We start from the raw sequence: 12529 nt of genomic DNA, 5'->3' as shown, positions 1-12529 counted from the left end.
AAACCAGAGGGTGTTTCAAGGAAAGGAACCAAGATGGTGAGAAATTAGAAAACCTGTCATATCAGAAATAGTTGAAAGAAACAAGTATGTTTATAATCTGTAGAAAAACTGGTTGGGGAAGAGGAAATCACGGGACAAATAGCTGTCAAAGTATTCAAAGATTACTAGGAAGGGACTTCAGGCTTATTCTGCATGTCCCCAAATAGGAAGACAAGGCCAGTAGATACAATGTACAGTGAGACAAATTTCTAACAAACAGAACTGCAAATGACATGACCTGTCTCTCAAGGCAGATTCCTCCCAGGGGGCCACAGAGACTAGGTGAACACCTACCAGAAAAGCATAAAGTGAACTAAAGCATATGAGCAAAGACTGGCCCAGATTAGCGGAATTCAAACATTTTTTAATGTTTTAGAATCTTTTTGAAATGTTCCTCAATATATGTGTATTTATAAATTAGGGGCTTCCCTGGTGGCGCAGTGGTTAAGAATCCGCCTGCCAATGCAGGGGACACGGGTTCGAGCCCTGGTCCAGGAAGATACCACATGCCGTGGAACGGCTAAGCCCGTGTGCCACAACTGCTGAGCCCATGTGCCACAACTGCTGAGCCTGCACTCTAGAGCCTGTGCTCTGCAACGAGAGAAGCCACCACAATGAGAAGCCTGCATACAGCAACCAAGAGTAGCCCCCGCTTGCCACAACTAGAGAAAGTCTGCGTGCAGCGCAGCCAAAAATAAATAAAATAAAAATAAATTTAAAAAATAAATAAATAAATAAATAAATTAGATGTGAATTGCTGTTAACCTGTATATTAAATATTTGTATTTTTTTTCCTTTTTTACGCAAAAAAAATGAAAGTAAAAAGAGGTTCTAAATATTTTCCTATATTCCAATGGATCTCCTTATGCATCCCAGGGCAGCACACATACTGTACTTTCCAGACCAGTGGTCTATATAAGCTATAAGATCTCTTTAGATCTATGATTCAATTTACAGACATGGATTTTTAGAGTTTCTCCAACAGGTAAACAACTGATCAAAAAATAATAACTGCAATAAAAATTTATTAAGAACTTACTATTCACAAGACACTGTGCTAGGAGCTTTGTTATTTAAATAAAAACTGAAGCTCAGGGAGATTTCAGGAAACTGCTCCATGATAGGGAGAGCTGGGATTTGAACTCAGGGTGATATACTACCCTCCAAAACCTATTACTCTTGAGCAAAGTGCATTAGGCTCTATATAGAAAAGACTGTACGAAACAATGATAAATTCTAATTTACTAAGTCAATTCACTTATATATCCTATTACTACTACCCAAATTTAATGGCATTCTGATACCCTGAGCAAGACACTTTCATCTCAGTCCTAAATTTTGTCATGAGCAAAATGAGAAAGCTATAGGGACAGAGAAACTGAGGAACAAAATGTCAATTACCTAAAGTTACTAGGCAGGTAAAACTGAGAGAATTTAGCACAATATTCCCAATTAGCTAGTCTTTTCTTCTTTAACTATGTTTGTTTTTTTGTTTTTTGTTTTTTTTGCAGTACGCGGGCCTCTCACTGTTGTGGCCCCTCCCGTTGTGGAGCGCAGGCTCCGGACGCGCAGGCTCATCCGCCATGGCTCACGGGCCCAGCCGCTCCGCGGCATGTGGGATCTTCCCGGACCGGGGCACGAACCCGTGTCCCCTGCATAGGCAGGCAGACTCTCAACCACTGCGCCACCAGGGAAGCCCTCTTCTTTAACTATGAATACAAGGTCATCCTCCTTCCTCCTCTGAGCAAAATTTGTTTCTTTGTGCCTTCAGACACTTGGATTTTGGACTATTTTGCCAAATCAAAATCTTACAATACAAAGTAGCTTTCAGTTTTACCTGTGCCTATGGCTTGGTAACATTTTTAAACAGCGGTAAAAAAAAAAAAAAAAAAAAAAAAAAAACTGAGGGGCAAACCCATGTAATCTCCTCTTTAAGAACCAAACTAGGGGGACTTCTCTGACAATCCAGTGGTTAAGACTCTGTGCAGGGGGCGTGGGTTCGATCCCTGGTCAGGGAACTAAGATCCCACGTGCCATGCGGTGCGGCCAAAGGATTAAAAAAAAAGAAAGAAAGAAAGAAAAAAAAAAAAAAAGAACCAAGCTGGGAACTATGCATTTAGGGGATTCAAATAATTTGGGAGTTAGATAAAAAAAACTGTGTACTGTTTATAATAAAAATGAAGGATCAATCAGGAGTCATCCAGAGAACAGCCTGTGGTGGGTCACAAAAATCTGAGTGATTTGGGGTTTCCTGCCTCACGTACAGAGCAATATTGTGGCACAGAAGTATTCAGAATGCTGTAATTAGTAACAACAGAAGACGCAACAGAGAAGGATTTGATTCCCATCTCACCTCACTGATTCATAGTAATCGCCTCTGTGCAGCAAGTCATCAACTTCTGAGGTCACAAACAGCATGTTCAGTTAGAAAAACCCAACAGAATGGAGATAAAGGTCCAAAGAAATTAATTTATCAGGAGACATACTCTTCCAGGGAAGCTTTAACTGCCCATTAAAATGAGTTCTCTGGGAAGATGAGGAGTAAGTGACTTGCACAGCATTTCCCAATTTTCCTGCATTTTCTGTCTTCTCTACTTAACTCCGACTATGACAGTCTTAACACCAGAATTTCCAAATGCTTATACCAGCGTGGTGTAGTGTGTGTCTAATCAAAAACCAATTCCAACAACAAAGAATTATAAATACTCAAGTTGAGCTGTATGTTTCTTTAGTTTAACCAGGAAACAGATGGAGGGGGAAAGTTGCACTAAGAATTAAAAGATTCAGAATGTTTCCACTCTGACCTCAGACTCTTCATTTTGTTTCAGATGGAGCGGGCAGGGTTATTCTAAAGGCGAAGGCAGGCCTCATCCCTAGTACCCTGCCTCAGTGGGCTGGTGGATGGGTCCCGGGATTCCAGCACATTCAGAATTTATTATCAAATGCCCAAGCCAACACATTAAAGCACAATGATTTCATACTCCTCCCCTGCTCCCGCACAAGGAGGCAACCTTCATATCAGAACAATGTGCCCAGGAGAAGAATCCAAAGACACAAGGCATATCCAAGGCAAAGGCGTATTCAGATGCTCAAGGGGACAATACCCCGTGTTTTCTCCATACCTTTACCACTCCCCCAAAATGACCCCCCCTCATTTAAAGCTGTACGAAATGAGGCCTTAGGGTGGATCCAGGTGGTCTTCCCTTTCTCCATGGGTAAGCTCTAAAAAGAGGCCAAAGCTTCATGTATTTGGTTTTCTTAAGGTTTGTATACACATTATGAAAAGCAACGCTGGCCTGGGAGGTATGGAAAGAATAGTGAGTCACCGTGCAACGGGCACATCACAAACCTGAAGGCCAGAAGATCCTGATCTGGTACATGGACATGGACCAGGTAAAAACCACCTAAGAAAACCTGTCCATTGGTAGGTTTAACTAGTTGGTTGACCTTGGGCAAATCACCAGCCTCGCTGGGCCTCATCTCTAAAATGAGGTGCTGGACTGGACAGCCCTCTAAGAAATAAGCCCTTCTGAGTCGTGACAGCCTATGGATTTTTGAATATATTACAGGAGATAACGGAGAAGTTTCTGACGGGTGGGAAAAAGTGCTCCGTCAAAAAAACAGTAACTGGTTTGAGCCCGCACCAACGGCCTCTCAGACAGAGGAAAGGGGAGAAAAGGGTCAGAGGTTCAATCTCAAGGAGGAGGGAAAGGCAACAGCCGAGGCAGAAGCGTGGCTGGAAATGGGGCTGGCGGCGGCGAGCCCCGGGCCGCGGTAGCGGGAGATTCAGGGCGGCCTGCTCCGGGGGTCGGGCTGTGCCGGATTGGGCCGGGCGGCGCGCCCCGCCACGGTGCTCGGCCGCGGGATGGGGCGGGGCGGCTGGGCGGCCGAGGAGGCGGCAGGTTTGGGGGTGGGGTACTGGGAAAAGGCTCCGAGGGAAGCGGCGAGCGGCCTGGAGGTGCGGGGTGCAGAGCGGGCGGCCAAGGAACCCACGCCGGGCCAGCCGAGAAGGGGCGAGCGCGGGAGGCACCCCAAGGGTCGGGGGGGAGGGGTGGCGCGGGGGAGGGGCCGGCAGGGTGGGGGAGGGGAGGTCGCGGGCCTCTCACAATAACAAGTCGCAGCCTCTTCCAACCCCCACCTCTAAGCCACCGGTTCCCCAAGTCCCGGAATGCACTCACTCAGGCACAGGGTCCGTGCGGGCCCCAAGCGGCTGCGGCGTCGGCGGGTGGCGCGTCTGTCGCTCGCTCAGTCCCGGCGGCCCCGCTCCGGCGCGTCCCTCCTCCGGCCTCAGCACCCGCTGCAGCGCCCCCACTTCCGGTTCCCCTGCCACTCAGGCAAATGGCTTCCGGAAGTCCCGCCCCATCCTGCCAGGCCTTGGCTCGGCTCGCCTCTCCTCACTTTCTTTCTGCGGGAGCTCGCTGCCGGCGCCCAGGTGTCCTGCCACGCCCCGCAAGGTTCCACGCTTTGTTCTCTATCCTGCCCTCGTTTTGCATGTAGTCTGCGCGACTTGGGCCTCTATCTTTCCTCCGGCTGCATCCCTCAGTCCTGCGTTCATGTCACCGTAGTGTGGAGATGGCATTCGGGACAATGTGCTGTGACCTCGCACTGACGCCATTCCCTTCCCACCCCGCCAACCTGGCTTCCTTCTCCACCCCATGGAATAAACCAGATTGCTGCCAGTGGGAGGGAAATAGGGCCCCAAGGTTAATGAGGCAGTCCCTTACATTTATGGGTGGAATTTGTTTCAATGATGAATGTACGGATTTTGGATGACCGCCTCTTAAGGTGATACTATAGGGGGATGGAGAGACAGTCTTTTCCTTAGAGATCCATCCAGAGAGGAGGAGCAAAAGATGTACGCAGGCTATGAAAACGTTTGGTGGAGCAGCGCCCTGAGCTGGCCCTTTAAAAATGGATAGGATTCGTTAAGACCCTTGTCTGAATTGGTAGAGCCTTCCAGAGTTCTGAAAATGATCAGGGGGGTCGGTTTTGCAGACAAAACCCGTTAAGAATTACTGTGAAAACCTGGAAGCATAAAGTTTCAAGATATGTCAAATTATTTTTCAGGTGACCTGTACTGTCAAATGGTACTAAATTTATCAGACGTATATAATCCAAAATAATTTGTCCACCTATAAAACGCTAATTTACTTCGGAATTCCCTTGCAGATGTTCACACAATTTATGGCACACCAGCAGGTAAATGTTTGTTGCTTTAAATGTTTTATCGAAAAGAATTTGTGTTTGGGGAACTCAAATGATGCAGCTTGAATTAGTCTCCAGGGATAAAGCCATAGAATCCTGAATTTCCTCAGTTTTAACACTCAACACACTTTAATGTAATTACTACTTTAATACACTGTCTTCCCTGCTATACTCTAAGCTCTGAGTGAGCAGAGACCTTGTGTGGATTCCCAGCACCTGGCATGCTGCCTGATGCATAGCAGACACTCATTAAGTATTGCTCAACCAGGGATGAATGATCAAGGGTTGAATTTGTGCCTATGTGGAACCTATGACCTATCTTTATACTTTCTTGTTTTCAACTTTTTAATTAAGAAACATAAACAAGGGAAGTGTGCCCCAGGGAATACTAGAGCTGGTTAGACTAGCCTCTGCCAGTATTTGAATACCTCTATGGCTCAGGCAGTTTTTAGTGTTTTGGCAAAACCTGAATGTCACTGAACCCTGAAATTTATTGAGGTTGTCTCCTAATGTGTCTGTTTTAGCTTTCTAAATAATTCATTTAAAAAATGCAGGCGGTAGAGTGGAAAGGACCCTAAACTCAGCTTCAGGGTGCCCTGGGTTCTTCTCTGAAGGTTATTGCTCACTTTACTTCTTCTTTTTTTTTTTTTTTTTGCGGTATGTGGGCCTCTCACTGTTGTGGCCTCTCCCGTTGCAGAGCACAGGCTCCGGACGCACAGGCTCAGCGGCCATGGCTCACAGGCCCAGCCACTCCGTGGCATGTGGGATCTTCCCGGACCGGGGCACGAACCCATGTCCCCTGCATCGGCAGGCGGACTCTCAACCACTGCGCCACCAGGGAAGCCCTCACTTTACTTCTTGAGCCTTTGTTTCTTAATGTGTAAGGTGAAAGGGATGGACTAGGTCATTGCTGAGGTTCTTTTTAGCTCTAAGCCTCCACTATCCCCTCAGTTCCTTGCAGGAACATAATTCTGGGACATACAACACTACCTCATTGCTCACTTCCCACCCACAACCTCCCCTTCCCCTGGGCTCCATTCAGGGTCTGTGTTTTCCATACAGGTGATAGGTAAAAATAGCTGTTTTCAGACTATGAGACAAATTGACTGAAAGCTATCAGGAGAGCTTGCCCTTCAAGTTGTCTTTCCATTAATGATGATGGATTTAATGATTCCATCCGGATTCTTTCTGGTTTCCCTCATGACTGCATGCCAACCCAAAGGGAGAAAATATAGAAACCCTGACAAAAGGTCTATGGACTGATTGGAGTAACGTAAACATGATCAAATGTAAACCTAGGACTTTGAGAATGAGTGTCAAAACACCACCCAAGTGGCCTGGAATTTAGGAGACTCTTTGGCATTTCATCACTTACAGTAATTAAACTGGGAGACTTCAGGGGACCTGGCATTTCAGATATGAAAAGAAGGAAGAAAAGCTATGTGGACTGAGAATGGACACACGGTGTGAATTCAGGGAATTTCTGTGGGTAGAATGCAAGGTCCGATGGTTTATAGAAAAAGAGTTTCAGAGTTTTATTTATTGTTAAAACAACATTAAGAAATGTTTCAATAGGAAAAATTTTTTTCACTCCCATTCTTACAAATTAACAGATTTTCATTTGCCTCGATTTCTTTCAACCAGTAACCATATGGTCAGTAAGTATTTTATTTCTCAATTTTAAGATCTTTGTGATCAGGTCAAGATACTGTTAGAAATAATGTAAAGACAATGGAATATTACTCAGCCATAAAAAGAAACAAAATTGAGTTATTTGTAGTGAGGTGGAAGGACCTAGAGTCTGTCATACAGAGTAAAGTAAGTCAAAAAGAGGAAAACAAATACCGTATGCTAACGCATATATATCATATCTAAAAAAAAAAATGGTACTGATGAACCTAGTTGCAGGGCAGGAATAAAGATGTAGACATAGAGCATAGACTTGAGGACATGGGGTGGGAGGGGGAAGCTGGGGTGAAGTGAGAGTAGCATCAACATATATACACTACTGAATGTAAAATAGTTGGCTAGTGGGAAGCAGCAACATAGCACAGGGAGGTCAGCTCCGTGCTTTGTGACCACCTAGAGGGGTGGGATAGGGAGGATGGGAGGGAGATGCAAGAGGGAGGAGATATGGGGACATGCGTATGCATATGGTTGATTCACTTTGTTGTACAGCAGAAACTAACACAGTATTGTGAAGCAATTATACTCCAATAAAGATCTATTAAAAAAAAAGAAATAAAGAACATATAACAACATTTTTGACTTCCCAACTGAAAATTGTTAGTTTGTCATATTCTTATATTTTTTTAACTGTGTGTGTGTGGTTTAATATCATTATAAACTCATGGATTGAAACACATTTGATATGTTTCATTCATTGCAGTTATTTTGCTTATTGATAACCAGATTGTCCCAAAATGATCTCATTCTAGTTGGCTCCTGAGTCATTTTGACATGACCAAACATTGATCTGCTTTCTGTCACTTTAGCTTTGCTTTTTCTACAATTTCAATAAATAGAATCATAGAGTAGAATTAACTTTTGTTTCTGGTTTCTTCCTGTTAACATGATATATTAAGATTCATCCCTGTTGTTGTGTGTACCAGTACATATAGTTCACTCCTTTTTATCGCCAAGTAGTGTTCTGTTGATGGATATTCTACAATTTGTTTATCCAGTCAATAGTTAATGGACATTTGGGTTGTTTCTGGTTTTGCATATTATAAATAAAATGAAGGTGAAAGTTCATGTAGAAATCTTTGTGTGGACATGTGTTTTCCTTTCTCTTGGCTCTCTTAGACCTAGGACTGGAAGTGCTGAGTCATATGGCAAGTGTATGTTTAGCATTTTAATAAACTTCCCATCTGTTTTCCAAAGTGGCTTATCATTTTACACCCCCATCAGCAGACTGTGAGAGTTCCAGTTGCTCTGTATCCTTGGCAATACACAATATTATCAATTAAAAAAACTTTAGCCATTCTAGTTGTTATGTAATGATATGGTGGTTTTAATTTGCATTTCCCTGATGATATTAAGCATCTTTTCATATTCTTTTTGGCCATTTATATATCTTCTTTTGCAAAGTGCCTGTTCAACTCTTTTGCCCATTAAAAAAAATTAGGTTATTTGTCTTATTACTGAGTCGTAAAAGTTCTTCTATATTCAGAACAAAAGTTCTTTGTCAATATATTTATTTCAAACATTCTTTTCTCCCAATCTGTGGCTTGTGTTTTCATTTTCTTAACAGTGTCTTTTTATTTTTTTGTTTTTTTTATTTTTGTTTTGTTTTTTAGCCATGCCACTTGGCATGCGGGATCTTAACTGGACCACCAGGGAATTCTCTACAGTATCTTCTGAAGAACAGAAGTTTTTAACTTTGGTAAAATACAATTTATCATTTTCTTTCATTTATGGTGTGTGATTTTTGTGTTCTATTTAAGAAATCTTTACTATTAGTTATCAATACAATAGAGTTTCTCCCATGTTTTCTCCTAGAAGTTTTATATCTTTAAGTTTTACATTTCAGTTAGTAATCCTTTTTAAGGTAATTTTTGTGTATAGTGTGAAGTAAAGAACAAAGTTAATTTTTTTACATATGGATGTCCAATTGTTCCAGCGCAATTTATTTATTTGTTTACTTATTTTTGGCTACGTTGGGTCTTTGTTGCTGCACACGGGCATTCTCAGCGAGCGGGGGCTATTCTTCGTTGTGGTGCAGGGGCTTCTCACTGCGGTGGCTTCCCTTGTTGCGGAGCATGGGCTCTAGGTGCACGGGCTTCAGTAGTTGTGCTGCACAGGCTCAGTAGTTGTGGCTTGCGGGCTTAGTTGCTCTGCGGCATGTGGGATCTTCCCAGACCGGGGCTTGAACTCGTGTCCCCTGCATTGGCAGGTGGATTCTTAACCACTGCGCCACCAGGGAAGTCCTCCATTGGATTATTGACATCTTGGCTGCTTTATTGTAAGACAATTGACTATATATGTGTGGGTCAATTTTGGACTTATATTCTGTTCCATTTATATTTATGTCTATCTTTATACCAATACCAGACTATCACAATTTCTGTAACTATATAGTTACTCTTGAAATCAGATAGTGTAAGTCTTCTAGCTGTCTTCTTCTTCAGAATTGTTTTGACTATCCTAGGTCCTTTGCATTTCCATATAAATTTTATTTAATTAATTAATTTTGGCTATGCTGTGTGGCTTGTGGGATTAGTTCCCCCACCAGGGATTGAACCCCAGGCCCCCCAGCAGTGAAAGTGCCAAAGCCTAGCCACTGGACTGCCAGGATATTCCCTCCATATAAATTTTAGAATCATGTTCTTGATTTCTACAAAAAGCCTTTTGAAATTTTGACTGGGATACATTGAAAACATATTTGGGGGAGAATTGAAAACAACATTGACTCTTCTGATTCATGAATACTGTTTACTGTGCCATCATTTTAGATCATCCTTGATTTTTCTCAGCAAATTTTGTAACTTTCATTGTACAGGTCTATATATTTAATAAATTTATCCTTAAGTACATATAATATATCCTTCACATTCATAAGAACATTTTCCTGAGGTCTTAGAGAACACCCCGTTTTTGGGAACCCTACAATGGCATTTACTCTCTGTTTAAATGTACCTGAAAAATTTAAACAATCAGCTTGATATCTGTAATGAATGTAACAATGTGCTTGAGAAGGAGTTAAGAACCTCAATGCCAGGCCAAAATACACACCCAGTCTAGACATCTGGCTAAGTGCTTTGCTTTCATTGCCCACCAACCTTCAAGATAGTTTCATTCAAATTTCCACCTCATTAAAAATGACAAATCCTTATATCATGGATTTTTAGGTTCTCTCAAGATAAAACCCTGAGTTCTGAGTGCCAATAGTCCATGGCTGTTTCTATCACAGTGTCTACCTTTCTCTTACCCATGTGTTTACAACTCTCTCTCCCTGACTAAATGAGTTCTTCTGGGGTAGGAGCCTTGTTTGCTTGTAACCCCAGTACCAGGAAGTACCTGGCGTAATACATATTTTTTGGTAAATGATGGATGAATAGTCAAGGTTAATTTTCAGGTCTCAAGAAAGAAGACCGTTAAAGCTGAGGGGAGCAGATGCTGGAAGCGAGGTCAAGAATAGGAATCAGGGCTTCCCTGGTGGCGCAGTGGTTGAGAGTCCGCCTGCCGATGCAGGGGACATGGGTTCGTGCCCTGGTCCGGGAAGATCCCACATGCCGCGCGTCGGCTGGGCCTGTGAGCCATGGCCGCTGAGCCTGCGCGTCCAGAGCCTGTGCTCCACAACGGGAGAGGCCACAGCAGTGAGAGGCCCGCGTACAGCTAAAAAAAAAAAAAAAAAAAAAAGAATAGGAATCAGCATCTGGAATCCTAAAAGGCTGCAATGCAGTGGGAAGTTGGAACACAGGAGGTAACCGGGCATCGTCCAAATTAGTTCTGGCAGACAGTTTCTTGCATCTTCTTGTATGTTTTAAAAAGCTGGATATTCTTAAAGGCAATGTCCAAGTAATTGACAAAGTCATCTTAGGCCCACTGAATTTCTTTTCATTTCAGTAGATATTTATTGAATTCTTACTCATGTGTCAGGCTCTCTGCTAAACAATGGGGAGAAAAGATGAGTAAGGTAGCATTTCTCTCCTCAAGGAACTCACTATCTAGTGATAGTGAGGACAAATGATTCTAATACAATGCACAATGATAGAGGAGAGAATTGAATGTTCTAAGAAATGAAAGGAGGAGGTGGGCCAGTTAGAAAAGGCTTCTAGGAGAAAATGATGCCTGACCTGAATTTTTTTTAAGACAATTTTTAAAGAGCAGTTTTAGGTTCACAGCAAAATGAGAAGAAGGTATAGAGATTTCTCATATACCTCTTGCCCACCCACATGGACAGCCTCCCCTACTATTATAACAGGATGGTACATTTGTTACAGTTGATGAACCTACATTAAAAACTTTTAAATTAATTTATTATTATTATTTTTAACATCTTTATTGGAGTGTAATTCACAATGGTGTGTTAGTTTCTGCTTTGTAACAAAGTGAATCAGCTATACATATACATATATCCCCATATCCCCTCCCTCTTGTGTCTCACTCCAACCCTCCCTATCCCACCCCTCTAGGTGGTCACAAAGCACGGAGCTGATCTCCCTGTGCTATGCGGCTGCTTCCCACTAGCTATCTATTTTACATTTGTTAGTATATATAAGTCCATGCCACTCTCTCACTTCATCCTAGCTTACCCTTCCCCCTCCCCATGTCCTCAAGTCCATTCTCTACGTCTGCATCTTTATTCCTGTCCTGCTCCTAGGTGATGAACCTACACTGACACATCATAATTACCCAAAGTCCATAAATTGCATTAGGGTTTACTCTTGGTATTGTACTTTCTGTGGGTTTGGACAAATGTATAATGATATGTATCCATCATTACAATATCACACAGTGTTTTCACTGCCCTAAAATTTCTCTGTGTTCCACCTATTCCTCCCTACCCCCTCCCTCTCCAAACCCCGGCAACCACTGTTTTTTTTTTTTTAATGCCGTCATAGTTTTGCCTTCTCCAAACATCATGTAGTTGGAATAATACAGTATATGGCCTTTTCAGATTAGCTTCTTTTACTTAGTAACATGCATTTAAGATTCCTCCATGTCTTTTCATGGCTTGATAGCTCATTGCTTTTCGGTGATAAACAATATTCTATTGAATGGATATACCTTGCCTTTTGAAGAATATCTTGGTTGCTTCCAAGTTCTGGCTATTATGAATGAAGCTGCCTTAAACATCCATGTGCAGGTTTTCATGTGGACCTAGGTTTTCAACTCATTTGGGTAAATACCAAGAAGCATGATTGCTGGGTTATATGGTAAGAGTATGTTTAGTTTTGTAAGATACCACCAAATTGTCTTCCAAAGTGGCTATACCATTTAGCATTCCCACCAGCCAATGGCATATTCTTGTCAGCACTTGATGTTGTCAGTGTTCTGGATTTTGACTTTTTTTTTTTTTTGATCGCACAGTTCAGCATGCAGAACTACCCCCACCAGGGATGCAACCCGCATTAGAAGCTCAGAGTCTTAACCACTGGACCACTAGGTAGTCCTGGATTTTGACTATTTTAATAGGTGTATAGTGATATTCTCATTGTTTTATTTGCAATTCTCTGATGGTGTATGATGTGGAACATTTTTTCATATGCATATTTGCCATCTGTATATTTTCTTTGGTAAGGAATCTGTTAAGGACTTTGGCCCATTTTTTAAATCAGGT

At 42.5% G+C, this 12529-nt stretch overlaps 2 protein-coding genes across 2 annotated transcripts in view; one reads left to right on the top strand and one right to left on the bottom strand.

Annotated features, from left to right (window-relative positions):
- PAFAH1B2 (platelet activating factor acetylhydrolase 1b catalytic subunit 2) overlaps positions 1 to 4358 on the bottom strand; it is a 24132-nt gene extending 19774 nt beyond the window's left edge. The window contains exon 1 of the mRNA XM_082626845.1: positions 4218 to 4358. The gene's annotated coding sequence lies outside the window, so the exon portion shown is untranslated. The remainder of the gene's footprint in view (positions 1 to 4217) is intronic.
- Positions 4208 to 12529, top strand: LOC309808957 (uncharacterized protein; the record flags this gene model as incomplete). Its single annotated transcript, XM_082629511.1, has 4 exons — positions 4208 to 4493; positions 5209 to 5238; positions 8544 to 8629; positions 12280 to 12529. The coding sequence occupies 4 exons, from the start codon at positions 4208 to 4210 to the stop codon at positions 12322 to 12324; spliced, it is 447 nt and encodes a 148-aa protein (XP_082485637.1). The 3' UTR covers positions 12325 to 12529.

Source organism: Mesoplodon mirus, assembly GCF_964341445.2.
Source record: "Mesoplodon mirus genome assembly, chromosome: 7".
Lineage (NCBI taxonomy): Eukaryota > Metazoa > Chordata > Mammalia > Artiodactyla > Ziphiidae > Mesoplodon > Mesoplodon mirus.
The sequence above is the reverse complement of the archived record's forward strand: the minus strand, read 5'-3'. Positions and strand labels throughout refer to the sequence as shown.